Raw genomic sequence first — 14,734 nt, 5'->3', positions numbered from 1 at the left:
CCCATTTCTTCATTCTGTTGAAAACTACATAGAAATTTTCTGACATAAAGTGTTTAAAATTATGTTAACAGGTTTAAGAAATAGTTTTAAAAAGGGACAATACAGAAAGATATAAGGTATTACAGAATTAGTATGTCCCACTGATGGATTTTTTTTCTCCAGTATTTTACTTGTGCTTACTACAAAAAGCAAACAATTGTCACAACAACTATTTGTTAAAATGAATTGAAATCAGGGTCCCAAAGTTAGAGAAAGATATGAATTTATAAAATTATAGCAATGTTTTTGGAAGGCAGTGATAGTTATAGAAGCCTGTTTCTTTAAATATACATTAGCCGGGGGGGGGGGGGCGGGGAACACAACAAAAAAACACCCCATACATTCAAAAAATGAGTCCATCACAGTTCCAGGAACAGGTTTTTTAAACAATTATTCTGGGTGGTAGAAGATCTCTAGATTTACAGAATGACAGCTTTACATCTCTGGCAACCCAAGTCAGTTTGGCTGTTTCAATAGCAAATATTTATTTAAATGAATTCTTTCACTATATATGTACTTTCTACATCTACTCATCAAAAGCATCCTAAACTTATCATGAAGGGACCTGGCTTCCTTATGACTGTGACAGACCTCAGTGTGACACATAATGGTATGTATCCACCATCACGGCAATTTTTTTTTTTTTTTTTTTTTTCTGCTTACCCATCATATCTTTTGCCTTCTTGAAATGTTTATACCACCTTCCAAATTCCTGACATTTTGCTGCTGAGACATTTGCATAGTAAGTGCTGTTCACAATGGAAGAAATCATACTCTGTGTGAAAAGGGGAGAAGAAAAAAAAAATCTGTAATACAGAGCAGTACAAGTCAAAGCACAAATTACCTCAATTGTTGAAACCATTATATTTTTAGAGTTTGAGAACCATATTGCATTTTTAATCCTATCATCCAAAGCCTTTTAAAAAACTCATTAATTGAGCATAAAAACAAACCAAGGTGTATTGTAAATGGGAGCAAAAAAAGCAGATGTACTAAGGGAAGAACAAAGTTATCGACCAAGAAACATCAGGCAATGGGATGTGCTCTGGATGGAAGATGTTAATCTTCGAAGTGCATTTTGTTCATACTATTTCTGCTTTTAAGTTTGATTGACCCTTCATGTACCCACACAAGTTTACAGGCATACAAATCCTACGCTGATGCTAAAAACACAAGCAATGCCCCAAGTTACCCATGCCCATTCCCTTTGTGCCACTTATCACAGGGCAGACTCCAGAAAATAGTACAATGAAAGTTTATCTGAATGACCTATTAGTAGGATAAAATAAGAGGGTAGAATAAAATATGTATGTAACAATCCAAAACGAACACAGACTTGCTTTTCCTAAACAGGGTATTTTAAGTGATTTGCAGAACAGGCTTATGAAAAGCTTTTATTGTCATGTCTAATTCTGTAACTGAATATTAGCTGTAAAATAGACCAAAGGATGATAGAGACAATTTTTTCTCAAAGGTTCTCGAGATATCAGATAGCTACAGTGAGAAATTTACCTTCTGCTCAGTTTTGACCAATTTTAAAATAGTAGAATTTACAATGCATAAAACTTTCAGTTCCACTACATTCTTTTTTACAAAATCAATTAAGACTAAGCCTTGCAAAATGAGATAATGCTCCAACTTGAAAATTATACTCAGTATATGATGTATGAACAACAAAATTAGCAAATGTAATTTCAATAGACTGAACTTTGCCACCCTTTAGATGTCTATGTGGAAAGTAGTTCCTTTTAGCTTAACTACAGGAATTGTCCAGCATATTGAGAAGACAATGACAGTCAAGAAGATGGAGCCCTGATTATTATGTTTCTTCGCTATTCAGCATGTAACATTTAGCTATATTTGTACTGTCATAAAATTGATGTAGAGCATTAACCCTCTGTTACACAAACTGCAGTAACCACTGGAAGAAAGAGTTTGGAGTAAAAATGCAATAAATACTACTGTAAGTCTTCTTTTATAAGACTAGTTCACTTCTGAGTAAAAGTACCTTGATTACTGATCTTAGTGAAGTTCATTATAACCATTTTCTAATGTATTACTCAGTAACAAGCTATTTGTGGAGGCTCAGAACTGCTAGTGTGAGGCCAAATGTGGATACCCTCTACTCACCAGGCAGCTGTTTTAATGTTTCTCTGAATCACCAAAATTCTTACCATTCCTTGATATTAACCTGGCATTTCTGAAATTAGCTAGAAGCCTTTTGTCAGTGGTATAAAAGGAGAATGAAATCTTAATAGACTACTGCAACTCTAGCCTGAATGACCTGAACCAAGCTCAGCTGAACCCAATTTCAATTTCCAATATAATAGCAGTATCATTAATGTCTAATACTTACAAAATTATTGTTTAAGCTCTTTTACAGATTAAACTATTTTAAACATAGGCACATGATACATAAGGCATGATTTAAAAAGTCCTTTGGATCTGAACTGGTAAATTATATGAATGCACACTTACTATACATACAAAACTTGCATAACTGCATGTGCAAAATAGGAACTGCACATGTAATGGGCCACCATCCCATATTAGCTTCTGCATATTTTGTGGATGTCATTTAGACTTCAGAGTGGGTTTCTCTCATTTTACTTTGTACCTTTCAGATGTCTTATCCTGCCCAAACAACTTTAGTAAGTATAAAAACATGTATATTAATAATAATTTTAATAAATTACCTATTATTGATGAAGATGTTTGCCTAGAATTTCCTAGTCCTCCCTTCCATGTCATTTTACAAAGAAGATATGCCAATGACATGACAGTTTGTGACTGCTTCTTCAGAAATAAATTTAATGCAGTTACTTTATTTTACAACCAAATAGGGGACTGGTCTGTTTAAATAACACTGCTAGGAATTTTAGCTTCTTTGACACAATATGAATTTCAGGCTTTGATGGCTAATACTGAGATTTTACTCCAGCTCTTCAAAGTAGATAAAAAAAAACCCTACAGACATTATCAACACATTTTAAAATGAAAATTATCCTGCTTTTTCTTTGAGAACACTTCATGCAAGCATTCAAGTGATATTACCTACGCTAAGAATCCTCATCAGGAGGAATCAATGATTTATTTACTAATTCACTGAAGGCAAAATTTTACAAGCCAGATAAAATATTACTACCTTGTTAACTCAGAAAATAACTTGACAACATTGAATTTCATTGTTTCTATGCTTTATTTATTGTCATCAAACCTGCAGTCACATCAGTGCAGAGAGATGCACTTTACTATAGAAACCCCTATATAATTCCTATTGCTGTAGGATTCCTATATGTTTTAATGGCAATCTACATATACAAATGCCCACTATACTTAGGGCCTAAAACTGAAGATTAACCCTATGAGTTAGTGGTCTTCAGAGATCCACAATCTAGACTGGAGGCATATTGAAGTTTTTCTTATTTCCTGGGTCATTACATGTGAGGAGCTCCCCATGTCTTGGCTTATACTTATCAATAATCAAAATGAAAATTATTGTATTTGAAGCACATCATATTCAGGTACTACTGTACATAGACATTCCTTATCTGTAAGGCACAGAGGCAGATGCCTTCCATATACAAGGATGACGAATATAAATATATCATACAAATATTCACATGCATCACATTCATCTCTCAATCTGATTTCTTTTTCGCACGTCACAAATAAAATTGAAAGAACGTAAAAACTGGTCACAGAGCTGCAGTCTTAAGGTATTTCCTAGAAGTTTATCCTTGAAAGTAAGTTGCGAGACTTCAAGATCCCAAATTTCCCTCTTTGCCCTCTCTCCACGCCCCCTCCCCAACCACATCACTTGCAGTCCTGTTCTGATAATCAGGAGATCTCATCTGAAATGATGCCACCTTCACAGAAATCCCACTATTCTGGAATGATACCATCTGCTGCAGCCCAAGTGCTCTTTTTTTAGCCAAATAAGTTAATTATAATTAGGCATCCAACAACTGTGTGGAGGTAGGGGTGGAATTTGTTCTGAAGTTCAGCTGAGGTTCACCCAGCGTAGTTTGAACCAAATCCCATTCTCTCATGAAGATTAAATACCAGAGGTTTGAAAACCAGACACCATCATTTCTCAAAGAAGTTGGGGAACTCCCTGGGGAATATCTTAAATCTCAACCAGAACTCTTTTCATACGCCCATCAAATAAAACCCGATAAAACAGTAGCATCAGACACCTTTCGTATTGTGCCAGAGTCTAACGCAAGGTGCATCCTGCAAGACATGGGAAGGACCCGAGCCTTTCATGCCGGCTGGTCGTCGTAGCCACCGCTGCAGGTACTACAAGGGAGGCATTTCTGAGTCATTGCCTCCAACAGTGCTCTCCAACCAGGTGAAGTATTGTTCGAACATCGCTAAAAGTATACTGTTGTCCTTTTTGCAAAACAACAAAAACAATGTTAATCAGGTTAATTCAATCATCTAAACCAAAACTGTTCATGCTTTTCTGCCAAATCAACCAACCACAGCAAAATCTGTTATCAGTGATTGCTCAGCTTCCAGTCAAAAAAGCTTTTAACCCCCACAGTCCCAAAACTTCCCCTAAATAACCTTAAAATTATTTTTATATGGGCAGAATGAGGTTGTTTTCATGCCTCATGAAGGGGTAGTTGGGCTGCAGTATTTACACAGAACAAATACATGCTAACAGACTTAGCAGAGAGTAACAGACACAGCAGCTTCCTAAAACAACTCGGCTGAATTAGGTATCGGGGATTCCTTTGAAAATGAAACATTTCCCTCAAAAGGAGCATTGTAACCAAAACTTATTTAGGCCTTCCAGGTTGTTTAACTAGGAAAAAAAAAAAAAACCCCGAGCTTTTTTGCAACTCATTCATCGGTGTTTAAAGCTTCAAGCCTGCTCAGTGGAAGGGGCAAGGGCTGCAACAACTTATTTACACAATTATCTAAATACGATTAAACAGCTGATGGACAAATATTAAACTGGAAAATGTATAGTCATTTCAGCTTAATGTAATCCTCTTTCTGTAAACACCCAAGATGATTTTTTTTCAACCAGAACAGTCCTGACATCTCATAAGCCTAAGGGTGAATAGCAAGAGATTGTTTTTGATAGTTATAAATATTCAAAAGACATGCAGACCATCTGCTTTCATAATACAGGTAAAGCAAGACTGAAATGGTGACTGCTGTATAAAAATGGTTCTTTTAACAAAGTCTTCCTCTCCTCGAAAACTATAAAGACAGATGTCAAAAACTGTTTACACAGGGTAATCAGGAGCGTGCAAAATGTAATATTCCTTTTACACACAGTGCTTGCTAAAGAGATTTTTTTTCTTTTTCTTCCCATCTGTGTGTTGCAACACATTTCTACAAGTTAAAAACATTTTTTCAAACAGAGATCTCATGAATACCCAAAAACATGCTATCTGGTTTCTGAATGCTAATTAATTTCAACTAAGGAATCTGATTTTTTTTCTGTAGGAAGGAATGCATGCTTTTGAAATGGAGTACTTCAACAATAACAGGCACTGAAAACAGAACACCCCACAAGTTTAATTTTGCACTAGTTTGACACTGGCTATTTTCACAACTGTTTTACATTCAAACCCGCATCTGCTAAATCTGGCTATGAGACAGACAGCAACTATTCTCCCGCTTTTCAAATGAGATTTTATTTATGTTTTACTATTTATCAAGTTTTTCAGTATAAAGCCTTGTAACAACATAATGGTTTTGTCAAGTGGTAAGTAGAAGACACCTCATCTTCCAAGCAGAATATGAACAGTGCTGCCCATAAACCCTACAGTCAATTTTCAGAGCTGAAACACTAATCTTGACAGTAACCTTTTAATGTATTATATTAATGGCACAGAGGCGTTAAGCACCTTTTTTATAATTCTCAATAAAATGAACATTTACTGAACAATCTGTCAAACTACTGGCTCCATTTTTTAAAGCCAAACTTTTAAGGCTCTATTCTATTTTCTCTTCCTTAAATCCTCCACTTTACATCCCTAGACACCAGCAGGGTAGCATGTTCCAATGCTGCAACCCTAACATGCCTTTAAAAAATTAAAAAAAAAAATAGAAAAAGAAAAAAAAAGAAAAAAAAAAAGAAAAAGAGAAAAGCTATGAGCCTTTGTCCCTAGACCTAGTTTGAATAGTGATAAAGTTGCAGCACAGAACAGAACTTAAAGATTGAGGGGGGGAGGAGGAGGATCTTTTCATAAAGGACAGAGGAACTTTGTTTCCCTGATCCTAGCCACTATCAGTGGCTTTTGTTTGCGTGGAAATCGCAAGCACCAGTTTTAATACAAGCCGTACTCTTAGGAGTGCTTATTTCTCAGGAGGCTCTACGTTAACATTTTTCAAATGAGAAGGGGACATTCAAGCCCCAACCGGATAACACAAGATTATCCCCAAATCAAAAGATTTTAGCCTGCCTCTGCCTACGCCAGCCCACGTACTGCAAAAACCCAACCAGGGCAAAATGTTGTTCTTAGTGTTCTGGTATGGCAGAGAATTATCATCTGCCACTCCGAATAAAAGCAGATCAAATATATCCAGCCACTAGCTGTTTTTTGAACAAGGAATAATGAAATGGACAGATAATTGCATATGAAGAATTATGTTGAATTCCTTGGTCTGTTACCTTGAACTATAGCAAGTAATGCAATGGAATTTCTTGTCATATGCCCTATAAATATGTAGGATAAGGGAAAAACCCACAGATGGACAGAGAAGAAAAAACTTTTGTTTGTGCCTTTGGCATTGCACTTGGATGGCTATCTGACCTCCATACTGTTGCCAGGGTCAGGAGAAGTAAGGTTCTGCATGGCAAATGCTGGTCATATAAGTTAAAACTGCTTAAAGGCAGATTTAAAATGATGGCACAAGCTTTTCTTCCAATACATAAGCATGTCTTTCCTCCTTTCTCCTATCCTTGTAAAGCCTAAATTATCTCCTCCTCCTTTTCTGCCTTATGTTGTCCTTATGTATTATAAATGTACATATTAACGTAAACATGAAGCCACACTGATTGTAATGAAGGAAGACATAAAACAAAAAGAATCCCAATTGTATATACATACATATACACATATATTTATATATATATAGAAATATACCCACACACGAGAAGATTGTGAAAATCAGAAATGAGGATTCAGCATCTGAAGGAACTGATCCTTGCATTATTTTTACCATTTTGTAATGTAAATTCCCAGTTGCTGCATGACAGAGCAGCATTCTCCCAATGTTTTCCGAGCATCTCCCACTGACAGATATAAATAAAGCTCAAATAAAAAGCTGCTTCCCAAGATACTAGTCTTATATCTACAAAGGTTAAAAGCTTAGAGAGAAAGATAGGTAGGTGGGAAACGTTAATTCAGATTTGAAGAACTTCATAACTGCTTTACAAGCTTTATGGCAAGTGCTTAGACTTTAAAAAAAAAGAAAGAAAAAGAAGTCACAACCTCAACCTATGAAAAGATAAGACGACATAACACATTTTTGCCTTCATTGTCAGATGTCCAACATGAATCTTTTTAAGAATCCCAGTTTTTATTGCACACCATTTGTAAATGGCAGGTACGTAGTAGTAAAAGTCCTGGCTAAACCCTTCCTAAAATCAACGTGGATAAAATATAAAATGCAAAATAATCAGTATTCAGTAAGTTAATTCTTGCTTTACTTCATGGAATGAAAATGGTCCTGTATTTTGAGGGGTGAATTATTACATCCTAAGGTATATTATTCTGCAAGTGCCTTTGCCAGAAGAGCTCTGAAACCTGAAAGCTCCACGGGTAAGGAAAGCACTATCCATTTTAGCCAGCAATCTGCTTGAAAAAGCTGTTATGAAGTTAACTAGATTGCTTTAAACTGCTCTTTTACCTTGAATTGGGAATGCACATTTTCAAGGGCTCTCCCCATTGCTCCTACTTTGATGCCCATCACAAAGCTATCTCGGGGTGTACAGGCAGAATTTCTGCTAGATGAAGCCAAACCCAGAAGCCATGCTCCAACTGTGGCTGGACTTCAAGTCCAGAGAACCAGAGCTAAGCTACTCCAGGGTAAATTCCATCCTTCCTTCCCAGTCCTCTAACGTGGAGACAGGGTCCTCAGCCCCTCTCCAGGCTGCTACTGTTCCCACACTAGGCAATGCACTACGTGCAGCCTGCGTGCTTATGCTCACCTCTTCTCCTCAGGACACAAGGAACGAGACTAGAGGAAGCTGGAGCCCAGGAGGACAATCCAGATCATACACGATAGACGTGGACAGGGCAAACCAGGATTTCTTGTACAAGAATAAAGGTTGAGGTAGGTGAGATATCCAAGGCCCCACAGACTGATCTGGTGAAAATCCGGAGTAAGAGACACCTTCAGCCTTCCTCTCAGATAGATTGCTTTTATTTCCAACCACTCCGTTCCAGCCAGGTCAGAGTGCTTCTGACTTGTTTCCTATCTAGAAATGCTAATCCTAAATGCACATGCTTCCAAATGCTACCCTAATGAAAATGCTTTGTGTTATAGGGAACATTTTAGATCTATTAATGCATTAAGTTCAGCTTTGGGCACATAAAACTTTTCCACAAAAATGAAGTATATACATTCTTCTGATAAAGATGTTGATAATTGTTCTATCTTCAACCAGCTGCAATGGTTGTTTTCACTACAGTTTTTGTAAAAGGCTCTTCAAAATTGCTTAGCATTATCTACCACGTTAAGGAAGATTTCCTTGCTGGGAAACAGGACATGATTTTCAGCAAGTCTCTTCTCGGATTCCACTGTTCTGCTAGGCAAAGCATCAGATGTCTGGCATGAAGTTGAGCCCTAAGGCACAATGTCCAGACAAGAAGTCATCAGACTCAGTAGCACTAACAGTTGTCTTGCTGAATTTCTTCTGGTGTTTAGGATAAGCCTTTTCTTTGATCTCTTTTCCTTTTTCTACACAAGTTTTTGCAGATTTTTAAACCCAAAAGACCATTTTGAGCATCTATTTGGACTCAACATAAAAAGAGACCCTAGAAGTTCATCTAGCAATTTCTGAATTCAGCCAAGTTACCTGTGGCTGGGCTAGAGCAAACATCTGATATTGATCTGAAGACTTCTTGTGCTGGATCTTTCACCACATCCCATGGTAATCTCCCTCACTAGATATGTACTTTTTTTTTTTTTTTTTTTTTTTAAAACGTCTGGCTAGCTTTTATTTTGAACTTCATTGACTTCTGCTCCTAGTCAGTGCATCTCTCATGCCTCTGATTGCTTGCTTAAATACCCCTCTAGTGCCAAACGTAACATCCCTTGCCTATCCTTTGTTTAAATGGTTAAGTGTCAGATTTATTGTTTCAGGCCATGTGCCTCTTTATGAGCCACCTGTACATTCCTAATCATATAGACCCAAATTCTGTGAGGATATTTATGCTACTAAAAGCACATGAACAAACTACTTTCTGTCCTAAGAAAAATGTAAAAATTTGTCAGGAGAAAAATGAGTTCTAGTATGAAATGCGCTGTGGATTCTTAACTTCTGTTAAGTAAAATCATATGAAGGTGACATTTTAAGCAGCTATGTTAGCCAAGAAACTAGTTTTGCCTCTGTGTTGTTGCCTTTCACTGACAAGAGTTTGTGAAAAGTATAGATGCTCTAAAGAATTCATAAAAAGATGCAAGATTCAATGAAGGTATCTCAAAAGAGAAATGTTCAAGCTAGCTTTCCATGTGGAATATGCACATGCGCTTTGAGGGTCTATTTATTAAAAATTTTTTCTTAGTTACCCCTTATATTAAAATATATAAATTAAAAAAAAAATTAGCTAGATTACGTTTAGCACACAAAGGTCCTCCTTGCAGAAAGTGCAGAATAAGGAACACAGCTTTAAGAGCTTGGGGACATACTAGCTGGCAAGTAAGTATATTTTGGTGGGATTTTATTGTGATACATATATATATATACCTGTGTATATATATATACATACACACACACAACCCCCCACAATTCTGAGAGAGTCTAGGTATACTGATTCAAATACAAACACAACAGGTAAAACTTAGGGAGCTGAAACCTCCCCTCCATCTCTAGAAAGGCCATTGACAGTGGTGTCCTTCGCATGTGCCTCAGGTTTTTCATCATCACGAAACTCATCCTGCTCCATGACAGTTTACTAAAAAGTATCAAATCCTTTGGAAAGGTGGCACAGCCAGGCACAGGTTACGCTTTAGTGCAGTCTCCCCCCGCCTCTTCCAGTGCAAATTTATGAAAGAACTGCAACTCTCAGTGTAGGAAATCTTAGTACTCAAAAAATAAAATAAAAATAATTAAGAGACAGGTGTATATGAGGAGAACCTTTCATCTGTTCCCACCCCTAGGGAACAGAACTTTTCCCTTTTGAGTAGTTTATTCCATGGCTTGGAGTGAGGCAGGTCTGAGGTTGCTGCTGTCCTGAAAAACCTGCCCTCTGATCACTGCTGCAAGGCACCAGGGGAATCTAATACTATTTGTGCTGTTCTTAAAGAAGCGTCCAAGGAAAGAGAGACAAAGCTCACCCTTGCCTTATTTTCCTACCATGTTTCTTGGAAATAAAAAGGAAGAACCTGTTATTAATTTAAAAAGAAAAGAAAAAAAAAAGGGGGGGGGGGGAGCAAGCTTTGAGAGTTTTGCTCAGAGTCTGAGAAACGCATCTCTTTTCTTCTAAGTTACGATTAGAGTGAAAACATGCAAAGAGTCTGGTCTGACAAGGCGAGAGTTGCTCCTCTCTCAGCATTGCCTCTCAGTAAGAGGGTTCTACTTTGCTTTTATTCCTGTCAGGTAAAAAATTCAATTTTCTCCCGACGCATCTTTATGCCTACACCCCTGCGTCCCCTAACACAGACGTATCTCAGCTTTAAATCTGCTGACAGTGACGCTACAGCACCTACAGAATTTGCTCAGCTTTTGGGTAGGTTTTATAACCACACTGCTCTCTGTGCCTCCCACCACTGCTAGTAATAACTGAACCAGTCAGGGAAGGTCTCTGCAAACCAGTCGCAGCAGTGATTAAGATGTAGACATACATATCTCCTCGCCCTTTAAATAGAGGGCTTAATTGGCGATGTGGATAGCAGCTTCCTAATGGACAGAAATTAAACTCCATTTAATTCCTGAGCAGACACTTCCAATGCACACGGTTTACCACACATTTGGAGCAGGGAGGGAGGGGGGAAGGAAGGAGTCGCACGCACAACTCGCTCTACCTCTGACAATCACCAAGGAAAAGCAACATGAGGACCAGAATGGCATAAGTGTGGCAGGTGTGAATTGACCTGCACTGGCAAAGCTGCGAGCTGGGAAACTTGCAAATCACATGATTGTGCAATACTTGGCTCCAGTCAGTGCTATCATGTTCTTTATAAAAAAAAAAAAAAAAAATCTTAAAGACACGTACATCAAGTTAAGGGATTAACTGTCAAGTGACATTACTGAAACAGAGACAATATATTTCTTTATTGGTAATGAAATTCAGTTAAAAGTGAAGGAAGTGATAAAGAAAGTACTGTTTTGTAATGTATTTTACATAAGAACGTAATATAGAAAGGGAAGTGCAATTAAATCTTAATGTGGACTTTTTTATTTTTAGTTTATCATCTGGTTTACATTTTGAGCCCCTTTGCAGCAGTAAATTATGCTGGCATTTCTTAGGGAATAACTGCCATGTTAATTTAGTTTAATAAAATAACTGACAGAAAAGGGGGAAAAGAAGCAAGAGACAGTACCCCCCCACACATGCACTCCTTATCTTTAGCTACGTATTCAAATGCTTTCTATATGAATTGTCCGTGGTCCAACTCCAGCACCATGTAATAATACAATACATTACAACATAGTACAATACAATCTTGGGTTTCTGTAGCGCCCTTCATGCAAGCATCCCAGGGTGCTTTACAATCATTATGAGTTAAAATTAAAACTGAAGCACATACAATTCCTAATAGAATCATTTTAAAAATGCTAAACAGAACAAATAACTTTTAAGTCTAGATTTAAAAGTCCCAACAGCCAGAGCTTTCCTTACTTCAATTGGCAATGAGTTCCAAAGCTAGGGAGCAAAGCGACTAAAGGCTCTCTCATGTTATGTTAAAGGATCTCTCATGTTGTTTATACTTGTGCAGTACTCTACAGCCAACAATTTACCAATAAGAAGAAAAAAAAAAAGACTTATTTGCAATCTTGCTTTAAAGAATACTGGAGGAGTGGCTTGTTAACCCTCTAATAAAGTTATGGAAAAAAAAAAAAAAAGAATAAATCAGGGTTCACACTCAGCCATGACTGCATTAAGAAGTATGCGAGAAACATGAATGAATGAGTACAGAATTTTGTAACAGTGCATTACTTGACTGCCTCTTAACCCACTAAATATAAAAAGAAAAAAAAAAAGGCATGGTTATATATATATATAAAAAGAACAACATCACCGCAAATATTTAAAATGCGAGTTATTCTAAATACCAGGACCACTGAGTGAAAACAGAAGTCGAGCAGGGCTCAGTTCTACAACACGTGCACATTTTAGAAGGAAAATGTATCAAAAGAAAATGTGCTGTGTTCCTTTTTTTATTCTGTCACTTCCCCAAAACTTGAAGTCCATATGACGCAGATAATCGTTCACATGACACAGTTCTCAAAATTGCTGAGATACAATCCCAAATGGTTAGCACACAAAGTGGGGAGCACAGTCCCAAAAATGTTATTCTCTTAGAAAGCATGGATTTTGTACTTTGTTCACAGGAGAGCCTGGCTGAAGACAGCTGCTTATATCTCCATACAGCTGACTTCAGGAATGTATTTAAAAAAAAAAAAAAAAATCAACACTAGCACCATCTCTCTATTAGATTCTCCTCCACTTTTTCAAAAGCAGAAACACAAGACCTCATGACAGCACAGATACCAAGGGACATGTTGACACCGTACAGACTCCTCTGAAGTCAGAAACTGCATTTATTTGAGAAATGAGGTACGTTTCCCTCCTCCCCACAATAAGTCCAGGCCCCATTACTGTTTTGGAAAGGGACTTTGACATCCTCATTATAGTTAATCCTAATGAAGAGGCAGAAAAAAATAGCTATATATTTTCTCCTTCAATAGGGCACTGCCCAGATAAAACAGTTGTAGATAGACTGACATAGCTTTAACACTGAGAGTGTTTAGATAGATCTAAGGAACATAAATCAGTGATCAAAAGATCAAGCAATCAAAAGGTTGAGTATCCTGCAACTGTCCTCACACAGTCCTACCAACCTGCATATTTCATCTTCCCCATCCCGTCAGCAAGAGGCTCTGTACTGCCCATTCTATCTGGATGACTAAAAATCACCGGCACAAATTTTAATAGTTAATTGAAAACATTTTAAAAATCCAGATAGTACGTCCGCTTGCAGAGACATCAGAGTGAATGCTCTTGAGCAACTGAGGGGTGGGTTGAAAGGCCCTGCCTGCCAAAACCTGAGCCCAGGCCCTCAAGGATTTATTCCCTGAAATAATTAATGACATCTTTAAAATCTAAAGTACAGCAACTTCTAAAGTAGAAAAAGGAGCTGCATTCCTTACTCAGGTTATTAATTATTGGGGGAGGGGAGGAGGAGGAGGAGAGAAGGAGAGAAGAGAATCACAAGAAACAAAGAAATCCTAGGACTTGATCTCAGGTCTAGGCAGGTATAATTGAAAAGGGAGGACAAAACCCCTCAGTTTTGTAAAGCAGGAATTAAAAATTGCTCATAAAAAGTATGTATTTTGGCAACTCTTAATAGCTCATTCCTTGGTTATTTATAGGTCTGGAAATTTTAATTTTAGCAAATGCAACTTTTTTTAGTTGGGATTTTTTTGGGGGGGCGGGGGGGGGGGGCAGGGGTCAGAACAGCAGTGAGGAAATGTGAGAGGATTTCTATTACACTGCTTATTTGCTATGACGGCCAGGTGCCTTCAGATCAGGTGAACTGAGAAACACTGATGTTCCGAGCAAGCTTTCTGTCTGGCGTCTCTGCCAGATCATATAAAGTCTGCACGATGCCTGCATAAAACAGCATGCAAATTCAGGGTAGGATATCTGACCAAAAAGGAAAATATATGATCTATATTGTGCCCATGTCAGATGCAGACAATCATTCACTACAGCACGGAAGTTTGATCAAAATGTAGTCAGGATAGCTATATTTATCACAAGTGCAAAACTATTCAGACTTCGGTATCATCCCAGCACTTGTTCTATGTGTGCATACATTTCATGGAATGCAAGCGTATATCCCTCTAACTGAAAAAATGCCATTTCCTCATCATCAAGAGCAAAATTATGTTAAAGACATTGTGGGGGGGGGGGGGGGGCAGCGTACACAAATATCTTCAAAAAGATTTAAAATACTAATGCAATGTCTGTAAATGACTATGTCCATAAGTATCACAGCACTGGATATATTCCATGGAAACATTGCATGTCCCCTACAAACAAAATATTTAAAAAAAAATAGTAAACCATGAGATTTGAGATTCTACTATACATCTGGCCTGGAATTTCTCATCTGTAATGCACTGACTATTGGTTGTCCTGAGAGTCAGACTAGATACAAGCAGTTTCAAAGGGTGAGCAAAGGACAGAAAAAAAACCAAACAAACACCTTTGCGTTTCAGGATACTATGGGGGAAGAGAAAGAATACCTTGCTTCAGAAGTGCTTTTGCAGTGG

General features: G+C 37.5%; 1 protein-coding gene across 7 annotated transcripts in view; it reads right to left on the bottom strand.

Annotated features, from left to right (window-relative positions):
- The window catches only part of SATB1 (SATB homeobox 1), a 94,149-nt gene that overhangs the window by 46,968 nt on the left and 32,447 nt on the right, over positions 1–14,734 (bottom strand). For all 7 annotated transcript variants that reach the window (XM_030009228.2, XM_030009230.2, XM_030009227.2 and 4 more), the window contains one exon: positions 703–814. In XM_030009228.2, the coding sequence (XP_029865088.1) occupies positions 703–814 (112 nt within the window). The remainder of the gene's footprint in view (positions 1–702; positions 815–14,734) is intronic.

Source organism: Aquila chrysaetos, chromosome 3 (genome assembly GCF_900496995.4).
Source record: "Aquila chrysaetos chrysaetos chromosome 3, bAquChr1.4, whole genome shotgun sequence".
Lineage (NCBI taxonomy): Eukaryota > Metazoa > Chordata > Aves > Accipitriformes > Accipitridae > Aquila > Aquila chrysaetos.
This window is presented reverse-complemented; position numbering and strand designations above follow the sequence as displayed.